Source organism: Fusarium verticillioides, chromosome 1, assembly GCF_000149555.1.
Source record: "Fusarium verticillioides 7600 chromosome 1, whole genome shotgun sequence".
NCBI lineage: Eukaryota > Fungi > Ascomycota > Sordariomycetes > Hypocreales > Nectriaceae > Fusarium > Fusarium verticillioides.
Window position 1 is genome coordinate 3249205 of NC_031675.1, and position 27768 is coordinate 3276972.

Here is a 27768-nt window from a genome sequence, read left to right on the forward strand (position 1 = left end):
TGGATATACGGATGCATGGTCCAAAAAAGAACTCATCTGTGGGCTGATCTTGGGTACATACATACTGTACCTAGTAGACCCTTCACATGAATTGCTTCACCGGGTTTGATACCTGATTTAGAATCAAGAAACAAGCATGCACGATTGGGCAACCGATTAGAGTTGCATTTAGGTATGAGAAAAGTGGCAAATGTTAATACTATGCTTAAATCACCCACTTATCGGATCCATTGGATTTCACAAGATCTTGGCGGCTCAACCCACCAGAGGCTGCAACTCACGCTTGCTGTCTCCGGCAGTTGATCTGACACTTTAGGATGGTCAGAGCTGTACGTGCTGAGCTCTGCCGCTTTGCACAGACAAGAGAGTCCAGGAACCTCCTCTCTGCACAGAGCCAATACTTGCCAAGGTGCTGATCTTGTCCAAGTTTCAGAAGGCAGCATCTTAGCAGGATCGCTACCCTGCTCTTGAATCTCTTGGTGTCGCATATATAAGAGGGGACGAGGCATGATGGTGTTTGAGAAAAGGTCTTGTCTCTACATAGATATCTAGAGCAGCCCCCGTTCTATACAAACTCTCTGGGAATAAAAATCACTCGTGCCATCTTACACATCAGCTTCTTACCCGAAATCGTCACCAACACATCGCGGCCAACACAACACAATGAGCCAAGCAACACTTCGCACCAGCCGTCTCGAACTACGGCCTCTCGGGCACGAGCACGGAGATTATATCTATCAGCTCGACTCTGACCCGGAAGTCATGAAGTACATCGGGTACGGCAAGCCACTCACGGCTGATGAGTCGGCGATTGTGCACAAACTGCTCCTCGAGACAGCATCATTCGGGTCTGGCCTTGGATGCTGGGCTGGATTTTCCGGGGACGATTTTGTGGGCTGGTGGGTGCTGGCGCCCAGTCAAAGCAACGGCGATCCGCCCCAGGTGAACAAGAAGCGAGTCGAGTTCGGCCTAAGAATCCTTCCCAAGTTTTGGGGCCAGGGGTTCGCCAAGGAGGGTTCTCGAGCGCTGGTCAAGCATGGTCTCGAGGACCTCGGCGTGGAAGAGGTCTTTGGTGAGACCATGGCCGTCAACCAAGGCTCCCGAGCTATCATGGCAAAAGTTGGACTCAAGCACGTTCGAACGTTCCACAACAAGTACGATAACCCTCCTCCGGGAATCGAGGAGGGCGAGGTGGAATATCGAGTCACGAGGGATGAATGGTCATCACAACAAGCATGTGCTGTGTAGTGTGTAGTCGATGGCGTTGTAATAGCTTTAGACATCATCTCCAATTACTGCTTGAGCGTTTCCTGGTTAAAAATCTTGTTCATTTCTATGCATTGTGACATGAATTTCAAAATAACGGCAGCCTTGTGCCGTGATAAGTGTAGGTGGAATTCCTTTTCACCCCTCACTTGAGGAATTACAACAACAAAAGAGAAGAAAAAAAGACTTGGAAGAATAGAAGGGGTGTCGTCCTGGCTCTGGTCTGCCCATCCATCTTTCTTGGACCTCTCTGGCTTCCTGCATCGGGTGGTGGCAACAACTCCATCTAATGCCGGAGGTGAGGATGATAATGGAACATGCGGGCTATATCGCGCATCGTTCTTGGTCTTGGCCACGCGGCCAGTCTAAAAAGGAACATTCGGCAAACTCCGCTTCATGTAATGGAACAAGAGTTATTACTCTGTGCAAGGGATTGATCTAAGGAGACCTAGTCTTGGATTATCGCTCGGTTGAACTATGGCTTGGCACCGTAGGTCCCTGGTAAACCGGTGAATCGAGAGCCAGCGTGCAAGTTGTAACTAGACTACCTAGTCGGTACATACAGTACATAGCATCAGTCATTCGGGATTAATCGCTTCAAGGAAAAAGTTCAAGACCGAAAACATACTAGCTAGGTTTCATTCCGTGGGGGCCACTCAACTCTTGTTATTGGACCTGGTCATATAACATGCACGAGATGGCATTCCTGCAAGGTTGCTCACAGACACCCTATTAGGTAGTTTCTGGCGAGATAGCCTATCGGCCATTGTATTGTGTTGTCTGAAGATGGGAAATCGATTTATAAACTTAAACTACCTCTAGGCTCTAGGCTCTAGGGTACAAAATAAATAGCACGACGAACCTGAAGTGTAAGTTGGCTACTGTGTTTCCCGAGTCGATAGGGGTCCATCCACAAAGCGTAGGGATTTTCCATGCGTCCTTTGCTGCAGTACACATGTATGTAGCTAACTTAGTTGCAGTGGGCTCAGACGATCCCAAGCTTATGCCAAGCCGCTTGATATGACCAGGGTCCATGGGCAGCCTTTTTCGGCATCGTAGAAATTATTCAGTCTCTCGTCATTTTTGGGTCTAGCATTATGTTATTGGTCCGTTCAGTTATTTTAGCGTTGCGGTGCTGTTGGTTCTTATTCTGCATGTCGACTTATTTCCAAGACTGCCATGCCACTAACACGACACGACATGACACTCCCTTTGCCCCCTTGGAAAGGATGAAGCTGTTGACGATTGGATCTTATCCATCAATCAGATTAGATAAAAATTTTCACATCATCCATGTTCCGATCTCGGGTCATTTCCCCCACTCGTTTGCCACTTGTAATCTGATGCCGTCGGTTGACCAGCTACGGATCCCGTCCTATTGGGGAAAAGGCCAACTGAGAGCATCCCTTCAGCCCAGAGCCCGATGTTTTTGATAGCTCCTTGGCCTAAAGCCTCGCTCGTCTCCGAGGCAAGCTACAATGGACCGTTGCAGGGGAAGTGTACCGCGTGGAGAGAGAGTTCCGGTGCAGAACCAACGCATGGTAATATGTAGGCAGACAGCTGATAATCGCCCGACTCTCGCCCTTTGCATATGCCCATGTCAGTGTTACATCGCACTACATAAAGAATGCAATAGTTCCCCATCCTATCCTCACCCTTTACATCACAGTTCCAGTGTGTTGCAGCTTCGATCGTGATTTCACTGCACTATCAATTACTGTTGAACTCAACTCAACAGCAACAATGTCAGCCCTAGCAAAGATCCGCGAAGGCCTCGCTCGCGAGGATAATACTCCTGTCGCACATACTCTGGCTCCCCACGAGAAGGAGATTGAAGAGGCTCCGGAGACTATCACCGAGACTGGTCCTGGCCATGACAAGGAGGCCACTGCTGGTGCTCTCCCTCCTGACGATAAGGGCAACGATTCTGATGTGCCCAGTGAAGATGTCCAGACTGGAGTCAAGGAGATTCAGGCCATTACCCTCACTTGGGGTAAGGGATCCCTGGCTGCTCTCTTGTGTCTGTAAGTTGTACTCCCGAAACCGACTCTCAGCATATCTCTAACCAGACTTCAACAGCATCTGGACACTCTTCCTCATAAGTGGATTCCGTGGTTCCTTCTACCTCGTCTTGGTGCCTTATGTTACCAGCGAGTGGCAGGCTCATTCCCTCATGACCACCATCCCCATCGTGTCAGACGCCATGACTGCAGCCTGCTACATCCCCATGGCCAAGGCCCTTGACGTCTGGGGACGCGCTGAGGGCTTCTTGCTCATGAGTGGCTTTGCAACTCTTGGTCTTATCCTCATGGCTGTATCTCAGAACCTCGCCACCTTCTGTGCTGCGCAAGTCTTCTACTCTGTCGGATGGGGAGGTATGATTTATGCTGTTGGTGTCCTCGCTGCCGATGCATCTAATCTCCGGAACCGAGGTTTGGCCTTTGCCTTTACTTCCTCGCCATACATGATTACGGCTTTTGCCGGTTCCAAGGCTGCCGCTGCTTTTGTCCTCGATGTCAAGAACTGGCGATGGGGTTTCGGCTGGATCGCTATCGTTCTGCCGTGTGTCACTATTCCTCTGTTCCTTGTCTTGAAGGTCAATCTTCACAAGGCTTTCAAGAAGGGAACAGTCACCAAGACTCATAGAAACCGGGGCTTCTTTGGTAGCATCTGGTGGGTCTTCAACGAGTTCGACGGTCAGTAACTCTCATCAAATTCTTGCAGCGGCTCATACTGACAATCACAGTTATCGGAATCTTCCTCTTTGGCGGCGGTCTTGTCGTCTTTCTCCTCCCCTTCAACCTGGCTGCACACGCGCCTGACGGCTGGTCTACTGGCTACATCATCGCCATGATCGTGGTCGGCTTCTGCACTCTCGTCTTCTTTGGTGTCTGGGAGTATTGGCTCGCCCCTGTTCCTTTCTTGCAGGGGCGCTTCCTCCTCGATAGGTCTGTCGTTGCCGCTTGCATGATCGATCTTACCTACCAGATCTCTTACTATACTTGGAACTACTTCTTTACTTCATTCTTGCAGGTCGTTGTCAACCTCGGCCCTGCTGAGGCCGGCTATGTCAACTCTACTTTCCAGGTCGTCTCAGGCGTTCTTCTCTTCATCGTCGGCTTCCTCATCCGAAAGACTGGCTTCTACAAATGGACCTTTTACTTTGCAGTACCCATCTACATCTTTGCGCTTGGTCTCATGATCCACTTCCGCGCTCCTAACCAGTATGTTGGATACATCATTATGTGCGAGATCTTTATCTCCATCGGTGGAGCTGTCTTCATCTTGGTCATGCAGCTTGCTGTCCTTGCTGCCGTTGCCCACCAGTATGTCGCTGCTGCGCTTGCTACTTTGTATGTTGCTGGAGGAGTCGGTGGTGCGGTTGGAGGAGCCATCTCGGGTGCTATCTGGACGAATACCTTTATCCCTCAGCTTATGAAGAACCTCCCAGAGTCAGAGCTGGCCAATGCACCACTGATTGCTGGAAATATTGTCAATCAGCTGGCTTACCCCGTCAACAGCCCTGCACGACTTGCCATTCAGGAGTCCTATGGCTTTGCCCAGATTAGAATGCTTGCTGCTGGTGTTGGTATCGCGTCCTTATTCTTCATCTGGGTGCCCATGTTGAGGAACATCAACGTCAAGAAGCTGAAGCAGACCAAGGGTCTTGTCCTCTAGAAAACTTGGCCACTCCAAAGATCCCAAGTTGTGGATTGGGATAACCGCACTGCATCCTTGTTAGGCAGAGCCAAAGCTTGGGGAACCCCTTACCCAAGGCATGGCCTCGTATGTGACGGACTGATGATCGTCAAGCAGTTAGTACGCTGTGTTCCATGATGAACGAGTTATTAATGAGGACGAGGCAGCTTGGCGAAAAGTAATGGTATAAATATATTTTTGTTTCGTTTATTCCAAATTCCAAGCGAGACATGTTGGCATGCTACGTGATCGTATTTGATATCCACTAAGTGGACGAGACTGGTGGACATGCCGATGACTGGCCGGTGCTATACTCCGTCAATTGAGCTAATGATCTCACATATCTATCGTACCAAGTCAGAAAGGTCGAAGCATCCTGTGGGTGGAGTTGTTGAGAGTAAACCAAAAATCTCAGAAGGCTTTCTTTAAGGTCAAGCCAGGACTTATATATATGTAGCAGTTGTATATAACCTATGACATATATAGGTCTGACAGGATTGATGGGCCTCACTTTTCATTGTTGGTGAGGCAAAGCAGTGCGAACTTTATAGCTTGTTGAGGTTATCACGACTTTCGTTCAGGGATAGAGATAGAGATGTGGTAGAATGGCAGCTCTCGGCCCTGAGCTGTACAGACCTAACTCAGGCACTCAGCCAATTTTGCAGGAGGGCCACGAAGATTTTATTCACCCAGCAACTACCTACTTAGATAGGCCTGATGATTCTCGTCGCTCTCCATAGGCAAATCTTGAACACATCATTTTCACATACGACCATACCTACTAGAGAACTCGGGATCCCGTCTGATCTCCCATAGATAAACTAATAAGGGGCGGATTAGTAGTTGGTTCGGTGACGACCAGTGAGTTCCCGCTGTTGTATGTCTTTTTGCCCTTATATTATCTGTGATACCGTTTTCGCGGCTTGGTGAAGGGGTATGTGTGAATGGGTCATCGGGACATATCGTTAGATAAGCTACTCTGGGCTTCAGAGAGACCGTCAACATGGAGGCTTATAGCAGGAGGAGGTTAAAGCACAGTATGGTTCAAGAGTACAAACATATATATATCATGATTATCCTACCTCTCCTTTCTTTTCAGTTTGACCTGGTTTGATATAACACCCACCATCAAATGCAGTCCACCATTTGTTCAAACAGGCATTGATTTCGTTTCCATTCAATGTTGGTCTTTATATAAGGAGATACAAACAAAGCCCATTGTTCGGCAAATCACATGGGATAATTGCTCCCCAAGGCTGTCTCCAATCCACGACAACCGGTCAAACAAAACAAGTCTAGACGCCAGTCATCCCAACCTATCTGTGATATGAACATCACCCAAAGTAGAGATCATCCATGTATTCATTTCGTCTGATATGCTGTAACGGCAGATTTAAATTCTCCATATATCTTGCCAGAACTGGTGCCACTCCACTATCACCAAAACACGCGCTCGGCCATCATGCACATAATCGCACCTTTTTCTGCATCAATTTCCTTCTCGGGATAGTAAATAGGAAATGCCCTGCCAACGCCGGATACCTTGGCGCCCCCTGTACTGGACGTAGCTTGCTGTACTGGTTCTGGTCCCGTACTTAGTAGACCTTCTTCTTCTCGTCGATGCTGAACTGGCCAGGGCCGCTGTTGACGAGAAGCAGGAGACCACCAACGATAGATAGAATCTGGAAAAAGTCGTACTTGGCAAAGTCCTTGTGGGGGTGGTGTTCATGGAGCTATACGACTTGTTAGCATTCTATATACAGTCGGCACACCCCGCATGCTACTCACTGTCCAAAAGTTGTTGACCAAGAGGTTGAAAATGCTCAGGATGACAACAAGAAGCGTGGCACTGTACTTGGCTTTGAAGCCAACAACGACCATGACGCAGGAAATTCCTCCGAGCGAGGAGACAATGACACGCCAGAGAGACCACTCTCCACTGAAGACAAATCCGATGAAGAGAAAGATGAGCAGAACGCGACCAGCGAGCTGGAAGTACATTTTGCGGTCCTTCTCATCGATCTGGGGAAGTCCTGCAAAGACCTGCGTCTTGCGAACCCAGGAGTCGGACAGGACCATGACAAGGCCACCAATGACAGAAAGGTTTCGGAGGAAGAAGTTGAGATCGAAAATGAGACCATAGCCTAGAGCCTGTGTGACAACAACACCCATAAGACCGGCGACGGCATAGTCGGAATGCTTTCGGATGATGACAAGAGTAGAGCAAGAAAACATGGCAATAATGTTGACGAGCAGGAAGAGATGAGTGATACCGGAAGGAACTGTCATGTGTCAGTACTGCCAACGGTGTCCTCTGGGACCAGAAACGCAATGCGCATCTTACTATGACGATAGTCCTTCAGGTAAAGCAGCTGATCGGACCATTGGGTGACAATGCGAAGGGCATCTTCGAAGAAAGTGACGACGATTAGGAAACGGCCAATAGCAGGAAGGTAGCTGTCAAAGAGGACAAATGGTCAGCTCTCGGAGCTTCAAAGGCATTTTATAAAGGACGTCGCTCGACTCACGGCTTGATCGGCTCGCTGATTGTGTCGAGCGCATCCTCAATCTTGCTAGTATAGGGACGAATCTGCTCAAGAAAGCCCTCACCCTGCTGAGGATCAGCAGCCTGTGAGCCGCCGTAAGGCGCGGGGCCACCGAGGCCGTACCCGGAGTTGAATCGCTGGGACATTGCTTTGTGTAGAGGTTCGTGTCGTGTGGAAGCTTGTTTCACGTGCAGACCTGCTGACGGGCGAGACGAAACAGGGCGATGCTTCCCAGGAATGGAAGTCGGTGGTCGTCGTGAAGCAGAAGAGAAGGAGACTTGGAGCAGCTGGTGAAGCCTGATGGGATGATATTCAGGGCGTTTGGATTCGACCAGAGACAATAGCAGATGAGTTCCAATTGGGGGGTGTTTGTTTGAGAAGCTCGACAAACAAAGTTTAGGTACCTTACGGAAAGTATAAAAAAGGAGTGAGAAATAGGGCAAGGAGAGGCAAGACAACAGGAACGAGACGAGGCGAGCTGTCCTTTGTGAATCAATTGCAGGCGATGACCTCAGCTCAGACGAGACGAGTCGAATAGAGAATATGTAATGTAGTATCGCATTGGCTTAGGTTAGGGTCGGGTCTGATTGTACAACGGTGTCCTTTAGAGATCCCGTGATGGAGCCTATTGCCGTCCCACTTTTAAGCTCCTCTCCCTTCCATTCTATTTGTGCTTCAACTGAGACCTTGCATGACTTTGAGCTACTGCCGAACAGAGGGGAAATCAAAGGTACCGACTACCTAGCTCTGCAGGTGCTCTCGGACCTCACCTCGTCTTCCTCTCTCGTACAGGTCAGGAAGGGCAGCTAATAACTACTAACCTACCTAGACAGTGCCTTGCCTTAGGGACCCAGCCACTCCCCATCACCACTTTGGTTAGAGCCGGGAGCTAAATGGTCCAAGAATGGAAACATCCCCCAAATCGATGCTACCTCAGTGGCGTATCACGATATGGCCACCACCTATGGTAGACCAAACAGACAGACTCGACAGCTAAGTTAGTACGTAGGTAAAATACCTGAAATACGGGCTGTGGTAAGTGGATGAATCTTTCGTGTTTGAATATGTTTGGCCTTTACTCTGTACTTTGGTGTCGTTGACTCAGCAACTACCTACTAAGTATATACTCGTCCGAGTGAGTTCCCAACGCAGCAGGCCAAGGCTGATCAGTAGCCCATGACTTTTGTTTAGCTCTCAGCCATCAACTCTTCCTCTCCCAATATAAAAGCATTTTCTGAATAGGCCAGACTTTGAATCTTCAGCCCACCCTTCTCATCATACACAACTCTCCCTTCATTGACAGCATTTCGCAACTCTTCGCACAGAACTGTACGCTCATCTGTGTCTGGGTTCCATTCCCAGCCCTCTTTCATCCACATCCATCTCAAATATGCCCTTAGTTCTTTATCATCTGGACGAACCCTCATCCATTCAGGCTGAAGCTTAGGATCTCTGTCCTCGCCGTTCCAGCCTGTCGCTCGCCCAAGTAGCTCATCTCTACAGAAGATACGCCAGCTGTCTAGAGCATACTTGCCTTGTGTAAGGTGTCCAATCTCCCAGGCCTCTAAAAGATCCTGCCCACATGGGTCCTTGTCCGCCAACAGTGCACTACTTCCTTCATGTTGATACAGACTCAGTGGGTCCATGTCTCTTTGGTCGTACTTCTTCACCTTGTGATAGATGCCAGCAACTGGAGGCTGATCCAAGAAGCCCCGGGCATACTTCTTCATCAAACTTACGCGGTGCTCCGCCAAGCCAAGATGGCGTATCATCTCGACGAGCGATTCGGTGCTTTCTTCGCTTGCAATGTGCGTTGGCGTAGGAAATCGTTCTTTTACCTTATAAAATGTAGGTATTGCTTGCGTGCCCTTGGTCCGAATCAGGAACGTCACCACAATGAGGAGCCAGAATGGTTCGTGGGCAAACTCTTCTTGGATAAGGCCAAACTCCTGCGATGTGAGAGGCGCAAAGGGGACTGAAGGAACAGTCCCCCGCGGTGGTCGCTTTCGTGCAAGTGCAATGACTTGACCAGCCTCATCCGATGCTGAAGTGGCCACAAAGTATGGCGAAATTGAACTTTGAGGCTTGACAATCAGGGTCATGTCGCATAGAGCGCCTCCTTGCGGGGAACCCTGCCCACTAACACACTTATCAACACTCAGAGTTTGATGAGTCTCATTGTCGGGCGTCTGTGAATGTAGTATTGCAGAGATGCGTGCTTGTGAAGAAGCTAGAGGGAGACATGCTCGATCTTTCCATCTCGCAAGATTTTTAATTCCTTCTGGGCGCCTCCCTTGAGGCTGGTCCGACCAATAAGGGGATGTTGTGAGACATGTCGTTGTCTTTGGGAAACCCTTTGATCCAAGCCACTGTTGTCGGTGATTTTCGACTTGCTCGGTGATATGTGGTGGTCGGATTTTGGGGTCAACCTCTAGCTGTTTAGCCCGAGCAATGAGCCTGTCGGTTAATTCCCAAGGCTCCTCGCTGGGTGGAGGACCATGCCCGCTCAGAGTATACCATACATCGGCAAGGACGTCTTGCGCTTGTAGGCTGTTTCTATCTTCTGGGCGAGCTCTTCGCATGGACTTGGCACATTCGATCAGATAATGCCAGTCTGTAGCGCGTGCTAGCAGGCTCTCTTGGAAGAGCTCTTCGGTCTCTTCTGGTGCTTGACGGGACTCGATGACGTTGGCGAGGAAGTCTCGGGCGTTTGGAGGAACGTCGAATACGGAGAGGACATCATAACCGAAACGAGGCGTTGTGGAGCCATTCATGTCGATCAACTCTTTGTTGCAAGATAGAGATGTGTTGCAGCAGCCGTAAGGCATGAACCGAGCCTTACTTAGACCAGAGCTGGTTTATTAGTTATAAAACACTAGCACAACCCCCGAATAATACATTTAAACTGTTTTGTTCAAAACAACTTATCTTATGAGAGAGAGCGGATGGGAGGCGAAGTAAAGCGAGACTGAATTATGTTGGTGGTGAAGTAAACTGAGCCGTGCTACGTACCTCATGTGAATGAATGAGATTGATCCGCCTCCGTAGTAATATAAGATGCCTCTTTCCGTGCAGCATAGTCACGGGCTGCCTGAGGGCTGCAGCTTTCGAACTCTTGGGTACTCGTTCGTATTTTGTCACCATGGGTCCTTTGACATCATATGCTCTAGGTACCTACTAACCTAGGTATGGAGCAATGCTGACCAATGACGAGGAAGAAACCACATTTGCCAATGGAGAATCATAAAAGGGCCCACCGTAATAGTAGTCATTTCTTGTGTTTGAGCAACCGAGATTTTTTTTTGATGGACAATAAACTGAGTATACGACAGTATAAACTAGGTACTGATGAGCTGAGCAAAGTTGCCCTCCCTCAATTGGTAAATCAGGCTTTTGATTCGGCTTGCGAACACGTTGCGGTGGTCTTTGTAGTCTTTGAACTGAGAGCTAACCTGGACCGACTTATCGACTCAGGTTGGTTGTTGATTGATCAGGGATCCCTGAAAACAAGTCCTCCACGTGTCCAGGTGACCAGGCCAATACATCCATACCTAAGTACCTAGCTAAGCACGCAAAGGCGCTAGTAGTTAGCCAGTCCTTACGGAGTACAGGGCCCATTTGCCTGCACCTCGGCTTAGAAGTGCCGCCCAATTCTCTATCGGCGGGTACGCAACTCCATGTCGCGGTGCACTTGCACGGTACCTGGCCTTATCTGCCTTGGCCACATGGTCACAACGCTGTCCTTGGTAAGCCTCAAGTAGCGACAGGTCACTCATCTAGCCTGACTTGAGTGAGTATGGATAAGATGCGGTGACTTGATAATGACATCTGGTCAGGTCGCGTGACGAATGTCGGAGCAATCTGCATGGACAGACAGTTGTGAAAAGGTGAGAAGAAAACATAAGAAGTAGTTGCTTGACAGGAGCAACTGGGATAAACCATATGCCTTCCCATTATCATATATCTCTCCTCGCCTTTGGAGTTCCTTAGGTTAGCATCGAGTGACGACGTTGCTCACGCTAATCGTTCGTGATTCGTCAAAAGCCGCTCCTCCCGTAGGTGCTGTCACCCGATTAGTAGGTCACGTGCATAGATCTCGCCTTCCGTCGCCCGTCCTCCCATTCTCCGCTCCGCTCAAATCCCTTCTTCTCGTCCCGTTAAAGCACCGCGTCCTCTCCGTTCCTACAGAACCTGTATCATCACCATCATACCATCATCCAAGAGATGAGTAGTCGCGGCGGTAAATTAGCCCCAGAAGTCAATCGGTAAGTCGCTGCCCCCGCCTGTTGCGTCTGGCATAGAAACAAAAACCATCGTTCGAATTCTTGCGCCCCATTTATCACATCGCACCCTCGACCTCGATCGACCTCTACGATACGTACCTACATACATTGTCCAACATTCGCTAACTGATATCTAGAGCTCTGTTCGTAAAGAACTTGAGGTATGATAGGAAACGCGATGATAACCTCCTGCCCGGATAGCGACTAATCGATATCGACTCATAGTTACAACGTCACTCCGGAAGAGTTGTTCGACCTTTTCGGAAAATTTGGCCCAATTCGGTATGCACAGACCCTGTTACTCGACACGCGACTATTGTCATTGAAGACAATCTTCTTGTCACTCCGGGACGATATGCGCTTTGCGATTTGATAATACTGACAGCCATTGTAGCCAGGTTCGACAGGGTATCGCCAACAACACCAAGGGTACTGCCTTCGTTGTCTATGAAGACGTAGCCGACGCCAAGCAAGCCTGCGACAAGCTCAACGGCTTCAATTTCCAAAACCGATACCTCGTTGGTGCGTCCGCCTCGTCACCCTTGCGTTTCACGGTTCATTTTTTCGATGACTGTGTTGGGCGTATGTACGGGGGCAACTGAATACTGACCAAAGTCACAGTTCTATACCACCAGCCCGACAAGATGGCCAAGTCAAAAGAGGACCTCGAAGCCCGTCGGGAATCTTTAGCTCAGCTCAAGCAACAGCATGGCATCGATTGACAATCCGACCGGTCTGCGGATAGCCTGCCTAGGAACTCAAAATCCTCATCTGCAGGCCGGTCTTCGTCTTCTCCCAAATCTCCTTCGCCGGATCCGAAGACGATCCTCCGAAAAGGCAGGACCCCAACCAAAGCAACCGCCAAGAGCCGCGCATCCTCCCGAGTCGTCCGTTTCGATGATGGACTCCGACCTGCACTAACCTGTGCATGATGCATCTCTATCGCTTTTTGGAGGGGCTCTATAACAAGAGCCTAAATACGCATCACCTCTGAGGTGGTTTTACTATTGGTTCGGACTTCGCTTGACACGCAAACACCTCTCCTTCACGGTTCTGGGAATTAGGTGCACTGGGAAAATTTCAAGGTTGATTCAGCAAGTGGCGATACGACCAGTCACAAACTGCTCTTTTAAGCATGGCCTGGGATAGGAAAGGCCTTGATGATGTTGTTGCCTGTGGATAGCTTTTGTTGCATTTCGCGTCTCTTTGTTCCTTTTATTTTTATTCGATCTGGAAGCCTTGGCCATGAGAAGCCAATCCCCCCTCGTTCACAGTTATGATCTGCCTGACGGACTCGCGACCATACAGATGTGACGTAGAAATGGCCTCGACTCTCCACCTCTCTCGCTGGGGGGGTTTACGTCACGCATTTTTATGAAATTTGAGATCAGCAATGGGGAAAGAAACGGATAAACACCAGTAAACTAGATTGAAGTCAGGTTGTTTTGATAATGAGAGAATCAATCCTTCTCAAAGCGTCTTGGCTTATGGCATCCTTCAAGATTGAAGGCTACCTGCACAAGGACTGGGCCCTGTGAGAAATCTTGCCAGTGACATGTGAACTAGCTCGAGAGATGAAATATAACTCTCTGCGTGGACATTGCTCAATGAGAGTGATCCATGGTAGACGATCTACCTGGACAAGCCATAGTTCACAATTGTTTTTGCGCCTTGCTATAGCTAGCCCGTACCGAAAGGGACCATGGGCCGCTCTTATGAGGTTCAGCTGTCTTCAGACCTAATAATAACATCGTTGGTTCATAGTAACCCATGAAATGTAGGTTGAGCAAGGAAATTTGCCAAGATACCAGTTAGTTAATCACTCCTCGAGAAGATGGATGTCTCTGGTAATTGACCAAGCTTGCAATCATTCCACTCTAACTTTCAGGTATTGTCATCATAATATCACACAACACCACAGTAACGATATTCACACCCACACACACACCAAAAAAAAAAAAAAAGGCTCTAAGAATCTGTATCAGACAGAAACATACCATGTCTCGTTGTTCACTCAGCTGGCTAGCAATCTGCTCAACAAGTGGTGGACAAGCTATCTGCCAGCTCTCGGGCTCTCGATTGAAGAATGCCTTGCCAGACAGAAGATTGGCTTCGCAAGCGGTAGGCTTCTCCGGTCGCATCGGGCTTGGCCTGAACTGCGGATAAGTTGCAAGTCTACCGATTCACCAGCTGGGCCGCCGATGAGGTCGCGATATCAGCCGTGGAGAGCTGTGAGTGGTTCTTTAGCCGCCAGGCAGTGGGCTTGTGGCTGAGTGTGGGAGGCTTTGAATAAAGTAAACCAACGTCGATTTCGACGTAGGTAGAGTATCAGTTTGAGGTCGTATTGAATGCCATTGTTCTTAAATTGATTTACCGTGTTGACAGTGTTGAGTGTTGAGTCATCTGTGATATGCCTGTTGATTCGATGAATAGCAATCTCATGTGCACGTCTTAATCTACTTGAGTCAAGAATCCAAGTGTAAGTCAAGCCTACATAAACCAATCATCGACCATCAAAGCTACCAACAACAGCTGCCTGAACTTCACTCATCTACCGAAGGAGTCATTCCTTCGATCATGAGTGGGTAGACTATCTCACTATCTGCACCCATTGCCATGGAACGCACCACTGGGATTCCACAGCCACAGCTGGAACCTCTAGCTCTCTACCTATTGCGAGCTTTGAACAGTGGTCTACACTTATTGGATCCAGTCTAAAGGCTACAATTTCTGTTCTATATTGGTAATGATGCCTTGGGCTCCTCATGTGTCCCTGAGCCCGGCCATGAGGCTTATAACCAACCACCAATGGCCGCAACTGGGGTCTCTCGATATAAGTCGCTGCCAGCAGCAGCCTTGTTGGCTCGACATGCGATATAAAGCCATAGAATGACCACTCTGTATTCTCACAAACATTATCACGGCATTATACCTTTTTCTAAGCCGATGTATCCTCCTTCATCTCGTTTAAGTCGACTATCTCTCGAGAGCATGTCTTCAGAAACCCACTCTCGCGCCAGGGCTCAATCCTTAGGCCGGAGAACCGAGCAGTCTCACCACGATGAATCATCTTCTGACTCTGATACAAGCTCAAACAGTTCTAGCTCTGCAGATTACAGTTCAGAATTCGACGACGACGACAATGATGATGATGATGAGCCCTCTGCTATCCGATCCCCAACCAAACTCACATATCTCATCGACCACCTCCCTAAAGAGACCCAGTCGGTCGTCCGCGATACCTTCAAAGAGCCCCCAAAGATCGCCCTCGAAAAGTGCCGTCACATAAACGATACATATGCATTCCAGATGACAGAGCTTGTGACGCGCTCTGTGCGAATCCGCGCGCCACAAGACGGCACTTCCAACCTCAGCTGCTCATGCCGAGATGACGGGCAGCCTTGCCGGCACCTCATCTGGCTATTAGATCAGATCGTCAAACAAACTCTTTACGAAACTGATCTTAGCAAGCCTCTCAGAATGAACCCAGCGGGCTACGCTGAGGAGATGGGCGAAGTTTTCCAAAACATATCTAATTTTCGTCTCGATGTACTGGCGGAGGGACTTCACTGCCATCTCGTCACCCCGGACTCGGAATACGACAACGAACCTGACGCTTTTCGCGCGCAGGAAGCTCGAGAAATGCTTTCCTCTGTCTATAACATGGACCCAGGGGACTTCCGACCAGATATCTTTGAGAATGTTTCTCATAACATGAAGATGATCAACCGAAACGACCTGGAACAAACCATAACTCGCATGCTTCAAGATAACCATCACTTCTTCCACTATTTCCGCTCTCTAGCTCGCCCACAAGACCCTATAAATGACGTATTCTACAAACTTACTCAGCGCATTAACCGGGTTGTTCGAGATCTCGACACCCCAGGCCAGGCTTCAGACCCTGATCCCCCCCGAGATGTTCCATGGGCAGCTTCACATATTCTAGGTTGCGTTCGTCGAATGCGCCACGATATCTATACCCGCGAAAGCCCTATTTCAGCAAGAGAAGCCCTGTCAGCAGCTCGTAGCCTTGTGCACATTCTGGATTTGGCAGTATCTCGCAATAAAGACCATGGTCCAGTAGATGCACCACGCATCGACCGAAACCTATACCTGCGGCTAATTGGCGATCGAGATCAAGACTTCATTCTCAACGTCCTTAATTTGATCCCTGAAGCTGCGAGCCAATTCTTACATCACCTCGAGGAACTTCTCGGCAAGATTGAGATTTACGGAGCACCAGCTGGCTATGTACAGCGATTCCGGGCATTGCTGGGAAGACTGAGAACATCGAGTACAGGATCTGGTTTGAAGAGGTCCGTTCAGGGGCAAACGGGCCGCCGCAAGACAAGGAGAACCAGATAAGGCAAGAGGGCTTGGGCGACTGGCGACAAAGTGCATCGGAAATAAGCATCACTTATTGCTATGAATAGCTTAACGACTTTACAAGCTGAATACCAAATATCGCGACTCATATAATAAAAAAACTAGGTAACTAGACCATACCCATGAAAATGAATTTAGTGTATCAAACTCTGTTGCTTCTTTATGAAATAACTCGCTTGCTGTTTGCTATGCCTTTGAGTGGAGAGTGAGACGTATCCGGATTGTCCGATTGTCACCGGCCCAAGTCAGAACTTGAATCCCCTTTCATCGCGAAAGGCCTCAAGTTCCGCAAGAACATCCTTCAAGCTAGGCCGGTCGTAATAGTTCTCCTTCCAATCACCCCTCTTCATACCTTCAATCCTTCGCCTGAGCCACGTCTCTGATGCATCGATTTCTCTCGACCACCACTCCTTGGCCGTCCGCTGCACCGCATCGGGGGTGGAGAGCCCTGTTTTCTCGAGCTCGCGGAGCACGAGCTGGTTTCTCTCCCTCACAATCAGCCTACTAAGGCCATTTTGCCTTCCACGTGTGCAACGATCGATTAATTTCTGCATGGCTCCCGGAGTCTTCGTGTATCCTGGAAATTCGACAAGAGGCTCCCATCGATATGAAAGCCAGACTGCGGCTCTTTGGGGAGCGCTATTCCCTTCAAAGATGCACCACAATACACGACCAAGCATATACACCTCGCATGCCTCCTGCTCTTTTGGTGTAAGACATGCCCATGGGACATTGTAGCCTGTGCATGGCCACTTATACTCCTCGCTCTCACCCATCGCTTCCCAATCCGGAAGCATCTCTGTCAAGAGTTTCGAATACTTTTCGCTGACTTCTGCGGGTATTTCTTCATCGATAGCAAGAAGCCTTACGTACTCCAGAGCATTGACTTCAGGAGCGGCGAACTCACACCAGACCCCACGCTGCTCAAAATCAACCATAACAGCGTCTCGACTAGCTGAAAGAACTATGTTGTCCAATCTGAGATCTGGATAGAAGATACTGGATGTTGTACGAAGATGCACCAATGCCGACGCTAGTTGTATAGCCCATTTTGTCTCGTCTTCCAGAGACACCATGTTGTGAAGCTTGAGAAAGGGGATCAGATCACGCAGGCTTCCGTGGATATGGTACTCGAGAGTGAATCCGACAACAGCCACTTTACTCCCAAAACTGCATTTCTTTGTAACCAGGTGCACAGGGCGAGAGACAATGTTGGGATGTGGTGGGATGATGAGCAGCTGCCTTAGCTCGTGATAAAGGTACTTGGTGTAACTGGTAAGTGCCTTGAAAATCCATATTTTGCCTCCGATTCTGACGAGGCAGACGCTGTCGTGTAGCTGTGAGACGTATACGACGTCACCAAGATCGACAGTCGGCGGCAACTCAACGTCGCTTCCCCAAGCATTCTCAAGAGAAGCCACAGACAGAAGTTGGCGTTCAAGATAGTGAGTTGGAGCGATGGTAACCTCCGCGTCGGCAACGTTCATGGGCATATTCCTGAGCACAATTCTAGAACCAAAAGGTATGTTACTGAAGATTTTCAGAGGGTCCTGCTGCTGAGCTGTCCAGTGTTGCAGAATGCGGAGCACATGTTGAGTGATTCCTAGGCGCGAAATGCGCATTGCACTCGTGGTATGAAATGCCACATCAACATCGAGTGCAAGCCGAAGCTCTGGCGAGAGCTTCGAGGGCTCAGGAATAAAAACATCCATTCGAATAGGAGACATCGAGTCGATGAATAAAGGAACAGCATAGAACTGGCTTCCGAAAGCAGTGCAGCCATCGATGCGCCAGAGAGGGCGATCCAGTGGGCTGAGGCTATCAATGCGGTTCTTTGGGTTCAGCGATGAGCTTTGCCAGTCAACAACATGGTCATCCCGAACCGCCGATCCCGGCTGGGTGGTTGATGGAGGACCCGAGAAGGCTGCAGTAGGGTGAATAACATCGTGAATAGATTCCTGGCTCAACTCCATGGCATGGGCTGATGAATACTCTGGGCACCAAAAGCTACTAGAAGTCCAAGTCAGCAGCGCGCAGCGTTCCACGGCAAACCACCAAGTACCTGCACAAATGTCTTAAATGCTACCCAACACAAACAGTCGGATGTGGTGAGGGGTTCCAGTCTCGGATGCAAGGCGACCAGAGGCTGAATAGTTGGCGAGGAGATGTTGAATCGTCAGCAGCGTAGAGTAGCCGATATCAATCCAGGACGAGAAATGACTCGGTTCGACTCGAGGGCGAGATTTACTGGACAAGGCCGAACGTGCCACCGGTCAGCATTAAGCGTAGGGAAAAGAATATGCGTTGTCGTGCGACAGTACCAGAGATGAATGACACGGCCGAATTGGGTCACTTTGGGTGGTTGACTTCATTGCTCAGTACGCGGTTCTTTTTGGTCATGCTGTCTGATCACATGATCGAAGGAAGCCTGTTGGTTCTTGTGTAACCGAGAGTGACTGATCACAACTTGTTCTTGCCGGGAGAGAAAGAGCGAACAAATATGGCAAGCAGTCGCCCGCGATGGAGATTGCCTCCAATATCGAGACTAGAACAACAAGATCCAGTTCCCAACTAAGTTTCACGCTTAACGCAAACACCCTAAGGCTCCACCTGCGGAGAGGCATGCTGCCTGGCAAACGAATATTCTTCGTTCCCAGACACAAATCATCCACGCTTTCCATGCGGAGGGATCAAGGCAGGTATCCGTTGAATTGCCTCCTGAAAACACGGGATCAGACCCGGTCACAATACTGCTTGGGTAGTTGCTTTTATTCCAACGGTTGTTGTGGAACGTCCTGTAAGATTCGAGTTCTCAGCACCCATGAATGCAGCGAGACACACTGAGCCAAGGTCATTTGTATTGGGCTTCGTGGGAGTACAGCGCTGTGATGGCCCAGCGATGGCTCAACGAGTCGTTGGTGGTTGTTTGCGTCGCTGGTCGTGGTAAACGAACACGCAAGCTGATGAGAAGCCAGAATCGACATGACTCGCTAACGGTTTTATAAACTGGATGCCGTCCATGAAAACAAGGATAGAGGTGTAAAATTGATGATAACGAAATGCTCTTTGAATATGCTAGACTTGACATGAAGAAACGGTCTTGTATGAGAGATCAGCTATAAAAACTGCGTACAAGCAGAGAAAACGGATCAAGTGACGGGTGGCCACAAAGGATTGACAGAAGGCAGTCGGATTTTTTTTGGTAGAGGGCATTGTGGCAGTGACATCTTCAGTGAAACTTCGAATTGGGAGACATGAGGAGTCTCTGGTGAGACAAGTCAAGGTCTTGGTCATGGCTTTCAGACAGTGTTACATACGGGAGTTGACAGATTAATCAGTTCGAAACTGAATGGCCTAACCCAGCTTAAGAAATCGGGAGTTCTAAGCGAGATGGGCCGCCAGGTATGCTCCGTGAAGCATCAGGCCACGATTGAGGTTAACCAATATCAAGACGAGACAACCTCATCTAAGCGCTCGGTAGGGCTCGCCCAGGGTCGATCAATAGGACCATCTCCGTCAGAAACAGCATACGACTTCCACAATAAGTACCGTTCCTGGCTTGGACAGATCAATGCCGGCATCTGCCCCCTCAAGTATCAGCGTGGGGGAATACCGAGATTCTGGGAACAAGGGCTCCTGGCAAACCGGTGAGCAGTCACATTTCTCATTCCCGAAATACCGGCCATTTGGGATCTTGCGTATAGGCAACGTCATCCGCGCTGACTCGTGTGCCCCGAAGCACGCTGCATTCCGATATATTTGATTTCTGATAACAAGTACCAGCCGACACCGAAGCGGGAGAGGCGCACCGGAGAGCCATTACCACCCATGGATCACTCAATGGGGGCTTGAGCCTAGCTTTCTTTCTTTCCTGGCCGGGCGGGAGGCTTGGGCAGTGCGCAAAGCCAGCATTGTAATGTTCGTGGGTAGAGCTCGCGGAGCTGCCGAGTGGCTGCGCTAACTCACTCAGCTGCTGCTGCGTTACCATACCGTGGGAGCTGGATAACGGACAATGTCCATCAATGCTGGCGAATATGAAGCAGGGGTGATAGGGGCGATAACTGGCCGATGGCTGCTTACATGCCTGAAGAGAATACGGGCTTGTGACTGCAAGCAAAGCAAGAGATCCGACTCCATATGTATAACCTCCCTTGCCTGTATCCTGTACGTCTAGGCAGCATAGAATCGCCAGAACGAGTTGTAGCTACAGGTAGGACTTGGAAGGAACCCATCCAGGAGAAAACTCCAGCGATTTCTATTCGAGGAACAGTTCGATTCGTCCCATCTACGACGCCCCATCTAGAACGCGGGAAGACCCGTTGGTGGATAGAGACTAACGACATTAGTCCTTCCATGTGGCATCCATGCTCTTTTCTAGATCAACCAAAGAGTTCCTCATCGGCGCTTAGATAGGGACAAGGTGCTGGATCCGGTGAAGATTTGGATTCCTCGGTCTGAAGCCTAGAAGGCACTAACTTTGGATAAGAAACTCGTGGGTGTTCAATTACTTCCCAGTGTGGAAACCCGGTGAACGGTAACGGACGTTTCTTCCGTCAGACCGTTGCGCGGTTTGTACTAATGCAAAGCAAAATTTCCAACGTCCATCGTGATAACCAACCTTACTTTACTAACTTGACTTGGATCTTCCTTCCCCAAGGAAAAGCGCAAGCGCGCCACTTAATTAACTTCCAATCACAGTATACCGTATTAGCAAGACACCTCTTGTGGTCCCATAAAAAGCCTAGTGATTATTATTTCTGCAGCCTGCATAGTTTGCCATCCCATCCATCCGACGTCGCAGGCTGGGTGATATCGCCAGGAACCTATTCTCGCATCGAAAACACTACAACTTGGCGAGAGAAGAGACAACATCGTCAAGCCAAGAGACGTGGACGCAGCCACGCATATCCCACTTGCATCAAAATGCAATATAACACACGAAGATGCAGCCGTATTCATGCAGAATCTGTGGCTGGGCCACGCCTTGTTGGCGGCAGCTCAGGGACATGAGTTGCATCGTGCCGTTCTTTAGTGCGCCCGGCTCGAACATCAGCTACCAGGTTCTTGTCGTAAGAAGCTCACAATGATGACACACACAACAGGATGTCGATCGGACCGATCGCTTAGTTCTGATTATCGGCCAAGAGTGAAAGTAATTGCTGTTCTCACCGGTTGCTGCCCCTGCCTCCTCCCTCGTACCAACCAAAGTCTTTGCGTGACCATAGCACACATTTGTCTTATCACATGGACAGAATTCAGGCTTCTGGAAATAGGTCAGATACTGACAGATAGCACCACTGGTCTCATCATTCTGTGGTATGTCGGCTGTTATTCACTCGTCAGCCTTGGTCAAGACAAGATGGGTGAAAGGGAAGGTGAAAGGGCTTGAAACAACGCTCGGGCCTTTGTTCGTTTACGATACCACCTCTGCATCCGAGTGCATCTGGCAAACGGAATATCCTCCTGGTTAGAAACTTGACTGCTCATCTAGTACTTGTCGAGGCATCTCTGCTTTGTCTCAGGACTTGTATGTGTTACTCTCGAGATGGCCCCCCAATGCCGGACGTACATTGACGATTGGACAAAAACGATCTTTCTTCTGAACTGCTTGGCGATCCAAGTACCTTTGAGAACCTTTGCTAAGTTGCGGAGTTGACGATGTACAGTACTTTATCTTTTCCTGGTGTGAGAAACCCGGGCGGGTTGGCGTTGCGAGACCCTGTGAGTGGGAAAAAAAGCAATTTGAAAATGGTACATCATCCAATCCCAGCTGTGCAGCTGTGCAGCCATGACCGACATTGGTCAGCCCCATGTCAATCACATGGCCATTTCAATGCACGAATTAACCGTTGGCATGGCTAGGCTCCGTGGCTATGGAACAATGACCCGATCCGAAGATTCGATTGCCAAAGGGTTGATGAGCTGCATTGTTGTCTACGACTACGCGCGATTCAAATCACCCTCGTTTTTCAGCAGGCAAGTTCCTAAGCCATGAAGGAAGCTTTTATACTGGTTCTTTTTGCCTAATCACCCCACCAAATGGCTTCTAATAACGGATTCCAGTACGTCACATAACATAAGATCGAGAAGCTCAGGTGCACTGAACCGGCAGAGCGGGTAATATCCCAAAGTCCTTTACCTGACAAGCCTGAGCACTACAATCAGAAGGCCCCCTGCCACTCCCATGGTACCCCTCAGACCGGTCAAAAACTACTCAGCACGAGGCCATGTCAACGCCGTCCTCACCGAGTCCACTTTCCTCTCTCACAGACTCGTTCATCATCACCGTTCCCAGCAGACCGTCAAGCCGTTGCTTGAAGCGCTCAACGCCCAGTCACTACAACCACCACACCGCCAGCCGCATACTTGCTCAGCCCGCAGCCCGCATCAGCCGTCATCCATACGATCGCGGCCGCAGGCATATTGCGCTGATTTCGCTCAACCGTGCAAACACCAGTACCAGCACCACCGGCTACTCACTCCACGTTCTGTCGCCAGTACCACGACAGCTCAGCCCGCCTTGTTGCTAAAGCAGTGGACGGGGTGGACAAGGCTCCACGTCCGGTCCTAATCTTGCTCAGGCTCGAGGTTCTCAGTTTGACGGCTGCGAGCAGCACACATCTCATCGACCTTCCATCTGTTGGCAAGGAGCCTCAACGACCTGATTGGGTTTGCGCTAACATACCTACTTATCGCCTTTCCGCCTAGCTTCCCCGGATTCTTCGCCTCTCTCATCACAGCATTTTCCATTCCCGACCGTCTGGTATCCTTCTCTCAGCCGTCGTTTTGACTTCGGCCCTCGCTGTTGCTCCACTCGGCGCACTACGGGGGGTTTCAACGTCAAGTGCCTGGTGATGGCTTTCGTGGCACATTAGCCTCCCACCACACTCCCCCTCTTCTCACCCCGGCGTCGCTCAATTTTTGACCACCGCTTCTGAAAGACAAGCCGGGCAGCTAGCTCTTCTTTTGTCATTGACTGTATTTCGTCGAGTTTGATTCCGCGTGGTGGTACCTTGACCTTCGTCTTTCTGTTCTTACTCCTACTGCTAGGCAGTGTTTGTTCCACACCCTGCCCTGTCTCACTGCAGCCATTATGGTAAGAGTTTCTCTCCCCGGTTGGCGGCAAGCTGCATGGAGTTATATCATCGATCCCCCGTTCCATTGTTCTATTTGCATAACCCCTGCGGATGTTGCCAATCACCACCGTTTTCTCTTCTCGCAGCCCCGTCGTGGCTCTCGTGCCATGACTCTCAGACAAGCATCTTCTCCCTGATCTTGCCCTAGGCCCCTCCCTATGAGACCCAAATGTGCGGTGAATTGATTTTTTTTCTATAGAATCCACATTATCCTTCCAAAGTTAAGAGGCCTCTCCTCCAACCGGGAGTTGAAGATCCGGGCCCTTCGTCAATATCTTTCACCCCCATCGTGGATGACGACTTCACCTTTATACCATTTGAGATCCAAGACAATCTTGATCAACTGGCACAGTTCTATGGACTAGCCTCTGGTACTCAATTACATCAACTGATTGAACAACAGCATTGCAGGAAGAGGAGAAGGCTTGCGCCATCAATTCCAATGACACCCGAGCAAGGACCGACTTCGTCCCAGGGACCTCTAATGAAACTCCCATTATCAGGAACTTATGGTCAACGTGATGAGCACTATGGGGCATCTTCAAGCTGGGACGACTGTGGCCAGAACTCAATGCCGTCTTCTACTTCCCCATTGACCAGGCGTATGGCGGATCTGACCTTGTTCTTCTGCCCATGTTGTGGCTGGGACCCAAGACATCAGGATGGTAAGCACCTGACTCTTCTAACGTTGTCCGATCGCCCGGCGTACATCTGGGATCATCGCTGACATCACCCTGAAAGGCTATCAACAGCTCCCAAGCTCTGCACCGGCAGTTTCTGGTCCAGATGCTCCTTACATGGCAGAAAAACAACCGTCTATGACAATGCCATCATCTGAACCGTATGATGACGCAACTCTGAGCTCTGTTCAACAGCCAGATTACAGCTTTCAACAACCTAATTTGAATGTTGCGCCCCTTGTCAACTTTCCTCTCATCTCTGGTCAAACGGCGTTAGCGGAGCCTGTGATGAGTGGTCCTGGGCCAACTCATCAACCTCATCTATCAGCTGGAGACTTTTACGTCGCCCAAGCTTTCAAAGAGGAGCCACAGCTGGAGAACCAGGCACTAATGCCCGGTCAACAGCTTGACACCAAGGCATTTCCACAAGTCGGCTACACTTCCGATCCTAGCCTTATCGATGCAAATGCCATTACTCACCAGAGCTTGGCTCCACCCGACAGCGTTCCCCAATATGGTATGCTAATCAATACTCAACTTGGCGAAGATACAGTGCAGAACGGGTGGTCTCTAATGGATCAACAAGCCAATTATGAAATCGTGCTCACTAACCAAAGAGGGGGAAAGAGAGGTCCGTTCAAGGACCCAAATCTCCGTGAACAAACTGCCCAAACCCGGAAGATCGGTTCCTGTATCAGGTGCAGAATGCAAAGAATTCGTGTAAGTAACACTGTCCGGTTCTCTTACATAAGATGATGTCTTACTTGTAATGGGCTTTTCGGCTGGTGCGCAAAGACGACTAACCAGTGTTGCAGTGTGAAAACAACCCCGATGAAGAGGGAGGGGCCTGTTTGACATGCAAAAAAGTCTCCAATTCGAGAGCGGGGCGCTTTCCTTGCCTCAGATATAAGATAACAGATATCCGACTTTTCAAACCGGGCCAAGTACCCGGTTATGAATGGACACGGCGATGGACCAACAACATCTCGGATCCGATACAGAGCTGGGCTACGACTGAAGAGCCCAGGACCATCTATCTGTCCGAGGGGCTATCGAATAAGTTTGTTAAGGTGAAGGTTCAACGATTCATTCCTCAAGCTGGTGACAAGCTGGAACGTACTTGGGATTACAACGGTGTCAAGAAATCAGTAAAGATTCCTCCGTATGCGATGGTCAACCTCGAGGAGGCGAAGAAAGAGTACCTGGACCATATTGAGAATAGCATGCAGGATGCTTTTACCAAGTTGCTGGGCCCACCTGAAGGCCTGCTATTCCGAACGTACTTACGTGCTTGGAAAATCTTCAAAGACCCGTCCACTACGCCAGAGTGCGTGGAACTTATTCATCATACACTCTTGTTGTGGATGTCGATTCGTCTGACAACGCGGTCGAGCTTCATTGTTGGAGAAGAGACCTTGGGGATGAAGCAAAGTATCCTGGACGAAACAAACCCGAACCATGGCAAGATCCCTCTTCCGCCTGTACTTGGCGCTCAGATGGATCTTATCCTGATTCACCACATACAAACCAAGCTGCGAAGGGAGCTTCTGGACAAACTCCAGAAGATGATGTCAAAGAACAAGCAGAGCACTTGGCTAGTGACGTATCTTGTGATTTTCATTCTTTTGCATAACACAGCTCTCATCACTGCTCATGACGCTGGATACGCGAAAAAGCACGGCATGAAGGTAAGAGAGCCCCGCAAGTCGACAGTGGCCCACGAAGTTTGCTGATTATCGATGTACTTGCAGCGACGCTTTGCGCGTGAGGAGAAGGTCAAAGAATACCACCTAGGTGAGTCACACAACTACCCCGGTCCATCCTGCACAGAAGCGCTTGCTGACTGGGGATCGAACAGGCGCAAACATCTTGCTCGCACACTTCCATTACTGTAACAAGGGCATCTACCCTTTCTCGGAAGATTGCAAAGACCAAGACTTGCGAACACTGGCAGGCTTGGATGAAGAAAAGATCAAGTTTGTCCATCATACTAGCAACCTGGCTAGACGGCATGGTAAGTCGACCCTCGGGGATAAGAACCATACAGGCTGGGACCATGGCTCTCTAACTTGACGCTAACTTGAACTCTGTGGTTTCAGCGTTGCAATGGGAGGAGATCCGGAACAAGGCCGTGTACGAGCATGATTACTTTTTTGTCAGCCAATTGTTCGAGACCAACTGGCAACCTCGAACAACAATATGATCGGGTTTGGTTGACCAGTAACATCTCTGGTAGTCCTCAGTGGTAGTAGGGAGGCAATGGGTGACTTGGAACCAACGGCATAGGCGCAGAGTTTGAGAAGATGCTGTACTCACAGCGGAGGTGCAGGAACTGAGACTGTATACGAAGTGAATGGAGGGCGGTGAATGTGGATGACGGCGGCAACAGCAACGGCCATAATGACGATGACGATGACGATGACGATGATAACGATAATGGAAACCATTTTAAAATGCCAGGGTAGTCTTGGTTACGAAAAGGCGGTCAAGAGCAGGTGAGGTTCAGAGAAAGAGACGAACTGGTGTGATGGTTTGAAGGGAATGACATAAAGCAACAGCTAAATTGGGTGCGGGGGGGCGGGTGAGGATGCTATAGTCTAGCCGAAGAGATTGATCATTGTTGTTCAGTCCCGACAAACCGCCACATGGACCAGTTCACGATGCGGGACACGACAAATCAGCGGGGAGGAGGGTCATAAGCGAAACAATGTAACAGGAGGAAACGGAGTGCACGCCAGCAAATTGCGATGCGATGGAAGAAAGGGGATGACGGTGAGAGGAGAGGGACAGGTACACCGAGAGAGTGTGCGGGCACCTACAGAAAGAGGCGAGAGTTTGCTCACCGAGTGTCGATGGGAGACGGGCTGCTGCGTTTTGACGGCTTGCGCATTATTGCACAGAAACACGAGGCGGATCAAAGGTTTATATGTAAGGTCGCTGAGGGTTGGCTCGCGGAGGGATGCCGGACGGGCCGGGCCTGGTTGTGCGGCACTTGACAAACCCGGGCCATTCATACCGCAGCTATGCTATGACTTGTCTTGGCTCAGCCGGTCGACTTGGTCTGATAGTGTGGATAATGCAGCACTGTGTACGGAGCACTACATAACATGTGTATGTGCTTCCTACACGCTGTGTGGTTTATTAGTACGTCTATTATTCAGGTTGTGTATCCATCGGGAAGAGCGGAGGGATGACGATGGGACAAATGGGACGGAAGTATGAAATGAGACACGGATTGCACATCCCTTGCGTTGCCTTTCCTTTCCTTTTCTTTGCTTTGCTTTGCTTTGCTTTGACAGTCGATTGTTGACCGTCCGAGGTGTCCGCGTCGCCTGGGCATCATTCTTTTGGCGTTGTTTTGACGGGGAACCAGTAATTAGGATCCGAGAAACGAACCAAACAAACCTAAGCTAAGCGGGTGGTAACGGAGAGTAATCCGCCGGCCAATGAAGCTGTACAACACCTCAAGTAAAGTTTAACCATTGCCAAAGGATCAATGTCGACTGCCGTGTTTTTGGGGGCCCTTGTCGGCTTGTTGAACGGACACAATGCTACCTATAGTAGCACAGCTACGGAGTACTGCTAAGTTAGTAGTTACTGTAAAGGTGACGCCAGCCAGCCACAGATAGATAAGTGAGGAACCAACAAGGTGCATATGTAAGCCAATGGTGAACCACTTTTAAAACACACCTGAAATTACCCACTAGGTTAGTATGTATGCAAGAAAAGCTACGACGTATGTACAAGTACTAAGCTAGGTACTGGGGGA

At 49.5% G+C, this 27768-nt stretch overlaps 9 protein-coding genes and 1 non-coding gene across 27 annotated transcripts; 6 read left to right on the forward strand and 4 right to left on the reverse strand.

Moving 5' to 3' along the window:
• Window positions 1-232: 232 nt before the first annotated feature.
• On the forward strand, window positions 233-1336 carry FVEG_00997 (hypothetical protein). Its single transcript, XM_018887757.1, has one exon. It carries the CDS (start codon window positions 664-666, stop codon window positions 1246-1248), a length of 585 nt encoding a protein of 194 aa, XP_018743558.1. The 5' UTR covers window positions 233-663; the 3' UTR covers window positions 1249-1336.
• A 1318-nt stretch (window positions 1337-2654) lies between these two features.
• Window positions 2655-6037, forward strand: FVEG_00996 (hypothetical protein). The gene is made up of 3 exons (XM_018887756.1): window positions 2655-3290; window positions 3346-3962; window positions 4013-6037. The coding sequence occupies exons 1-3, from the start codon at window positions 3010-3012 to the stop codon at window positions 4942-4944; spliced, it is 1830 nt and encodes a 609-aa protein (XP_018743557.1). The 5' UTR covers window positions 2655-3009; the 3' UTR covers window positions 4945-6037.
• FVEG_14762 lies at window positions 5734-5849 on the forward strand. Its single transcript, XR_001989282.1, has one exon. It is a non-coding gene; the product is annotated as a 5S ribosomal RNA (ribosomal RNA).
• On the reverse strand, window positions 6016-8108 carry FVEG_00995 (hypothetical protein). The gene is made up of 4 exons (XM_018887755.1): window positions 7494-8108; window positions 7310-7422; window positions 6754-7247; window positions 6016-6698 (listed from the first exon to the last, which is right to left on the reverse strand). The coding sequence occupies exons 1-4, from the start codon at window positions 7655-7657 to the stop codon at window positions 6561-6563; spliced, it is 909 nt and encodes a 302-aa protein (XP_018743556.1). The 5' UTR covers window positions 7658-8108; the 3' UTR covers window positions 6016-6560.
• Window positions 8109-8549: 441 nt separating this feature from the next.
• On the reverse strand, window positions 8550-10566 carry FVEG_00994 (hypothetical protein). Of its 2 annotated transcripts, none has more exons than XM_018887753.1 (2): window positions 10524-10566; window positions 8550-10479 (listed from the first exon to the last, which is right to left on the reverse strand). In XM_018887753.1, the coding sequence occupies exon 2, from the start codon at window positions 10337-10339 to the stop codon at window positions 8699-8701; it is 1641 nt and encodes a 546-aa protein (XP_018743554.1). In that variant the 5' UTR covers window positions 10340-10479; window positions 10524-10566; the 3' UTR covers window positions 8550-8698. The 2 variants fall into 2 exon arrangements, with proteins under 2 accessions (XP_018743554.1, XP_018743555.1); XM_018887754.1 differs by lacking the exon at window positions 10524-10566 and having other exon boundaries at window positions 8550-10364; window positions 10410-10517.
• Window positions 10567-11412: 846 nt separating this feature from the next.
• Window positions 11413-13605, forward strand: FVEG_00993 (hypothetical protein). The gene is made up of 5 exons (XM_018887752.1): window positions 11413-11776; window positions 11932-11955; window positions 12020-12076; window positions 12189-12316; window positions 12416-13605. The coding sequence occupies exons 1-5, from the start codon at window positions 11736-11738 to the stop codon at window positions 12514-12516; spliced, it is 351 nt and encodes a 116-aa protein (XP_018743553.1). The 5' UTR covers window positions 11413-11735; the 3' UTR covers window positions 12517-13605.
• A 1180-nt stretch (window positions 13606-14785) lies between these two features.
• FVEG_00992 (hypothetical protein) lies at window positions 14786-16187 on the forward strand (the record flags this gene model as incomplete). The annotated part of the gene is made up of 1 exon (XM_018887751.1): window positions 14786-16187. The coding sequence occupies one exon, from the start codon at window positions 14786-14788 to the stop codon at window positions 16160-16162; it is 1377 nt and encodes a 458-aa protein (XP_018743552.1). The 3' UTR covers window positions 16163-16187.
• A 9-nt stretch (window positions 16188-16196) lies between these two features.
• On the reverse strand, window positions 16197-19874 carry FVEG_00991 (hypothetical protein). 2 transcript variants are annotated; one of them, XM_018887750.1, is made up of 3 exons: window positions 18505-19874; window positions 18246-18430; window positions 16197-18193 (listed from the first exon to the last, which is right to left on the reverse strand). In XM_018887750.1, exon 3 carries the CDS (start codon window positions 18154-18156, stop codon window positions 16429-16431), a length of 1728 nt encoding a protein of 575 aa, XP_018743551.1. In that variant the 5' UTR covers window positions 18157-18193; window positions 18246-18430; window positions 18505-19874; the 3' UTR covers window positions 16197-16428. The 2 variants fall into 2 exon arrangements, with proteins under 2 accessions (XP_018743551.1, XP_018743550.1); XM_018887749.1 differs by having other exon boundaries at window positions 18246-19874.
• Window positions 19875-22048: 2174 nt separating this feature from the next.
• On the reverse strand, window positions 22049-27100 carry FVEG_14761 (hypothetical protein). Of its 10 annotated transcripts, XM_018903749.1 has the most exons (6): window positions 25287-27035; window positions 25120-25201; window positions 24764-25048; window positions 24612-24688; window positions 22869-24521; window positions 22193-22813 (listed from the first exon to the last, which is right to left on the reverse strand). In XM_018903749.1, the coding sequence occupies exon 1, from the start codon at window positions 27011-27013 to the stop codon at window positions 26693-26695; it is 321 nt and encodes a 106-aa protein (XP_018743549.1). In that variant the 5' UTR covers window positions 27014-27035; the 3' UTR covers window positions 22193-22813; window positions 22869-24521; window positions 24612-24688; window positions 24764-25048; window positions 25120-25201; window positions 25287-26692. The 10 variants fall into 10 exon arrangements, with proteins under 10 accessions (XP_018743545.1, XP_018743543.1, XP_018743544.1 ...); XM_018903745.1 differs by having other exon boundaries at window positions 22049-24688; window positions 25120-27100; XM_018903743.1 differs by having other exon boundaries at window positions 22049-22813; window positions 22869-25048; window positions 25120-27100.
• FVEG_14760 (hypothetical protein) lies at window positions 22073-27618 on the forward strand (the record flags this gene model as incomplete). Of its 7 annotated transcripts, XM_018903737.1 has the most annotated exons (9): window positions 22128-22195; window positions 22247-23279; window positions 23519-23984; window positions 24061-24516; window positions 24586-24719; window positions 24815-25687; window positions 25751-25793; window positions 25858-26013; window positions 26099-27618. In XM_018903737.1, 8 exons carry the CDS (start codon window positions 23277-23279, stop codon window positions 26200-26202), a joined length of 2235 nt encoding a protein of 744 aa, XP_018743537.1. In that variant the 3' UTR covers window positions 26203-27618. The 7 variants fall into 7 exon arrangements, with proteins under 7 accessions (XP_018743535.1, XP_018743536.1, XP_018743533.1 ...); XM_018903735.1 differs by having other exon boundaries at window positions 22073-22159; window positions 24061-24719; window positions 26099-27490; XM_018903736.1 differs by having other exon boundaries at window positions 22095-23279.
• Window positions 27619-27768: the final 150 nt, after the last annotated feature.

Coding starts and splice junctions, on each gene's coding strand:
- FVEG_00995 (XM_018887755.1), bottom strand. CDS start 7,657: ATGTCCCAGCGATTCAACTCCGGGTACGGCCTCGGTGGCCCCGCGCCT. Junction 7,248..7,309: donor CCTGAAGGACTATCGTCATA/GTAAGATGCGCA, acceptor GACACATGACAG/TTCCTTCCGGTATCACTCAT. Junction 6,699..6,753: donor TGGTCAACAACTTTTGGACA/GTGAGTAGCATG, acceptor CAAGTCGTATAG/CTCCATGAACACCACCCCCA.
- FVEG_00994 (XM_018887753.1), bottom strand. CDS start 10,339: ATGCCTTACGGCTGCTGCAACACATCTCTATCTTGCAACAAAGAGTTG.
- FVEG_00996 (XM_018887756.1), top strand. CDS start 3,010: ATGTCAGCCCTAGCAAAGATCCGCGAAGGCCTCGCTCGCGAGGATAAT. Junction 3,291..3,345: donor CTGGCTGCTCTCTTGTGTCT/GTAAGTTGTACT, acceptor AGACTTCAACAG/CATCTGGACACTCTTCCTCA. Junction 3,963..4,012: donor GGTCTTCAACGAGTTCGACG/GTCAGTAACTCT, acceptor TGACAATCACAG/TTATCGGAATCTTCCTCTTT.
- FVEG_14761 (XM_018903745.1), bottom strand. CDS start 27,013: ATGAATGGCCCGGGTTTGTCAAGTGCCGCACAACCAGGCCCGGCCCGT.
- FVEG_00997 (XM_018887757.1), top strand. CDS start 664: ATGAGCCAAGCAACACTTCGCACCAGCCGTCTCGAACTACGGCCTCTC.
- FVEG_00993 (XM_018887752.1), top strand. CDS start 11,736: ATGAGTAGTCGCGGCGGTAAATTAGCCCCAGAAGTCAATCG. Junction 11,777..11,931: donor TTAGCCCCAGAAGTCAATCG/GTAAGTCGCTGC, acceptor ACTGATATCTAG/AGCTCTGTTCGTAAAGAACT. Junction 12,317..12,415: donor CCAAAACCGATACCTCGTTG/GTGCGTCCGCCT, acceptor CCAAAGTCACAG/TTCTATACCACCAGCCCGAC.
- FVEG_00991 (XM_018887750.1), bottom strand. CDS start 18,156: ATGGAGTTGAGCCAGGAATCTATTCACGATGTTATTCACCCTACTGCA.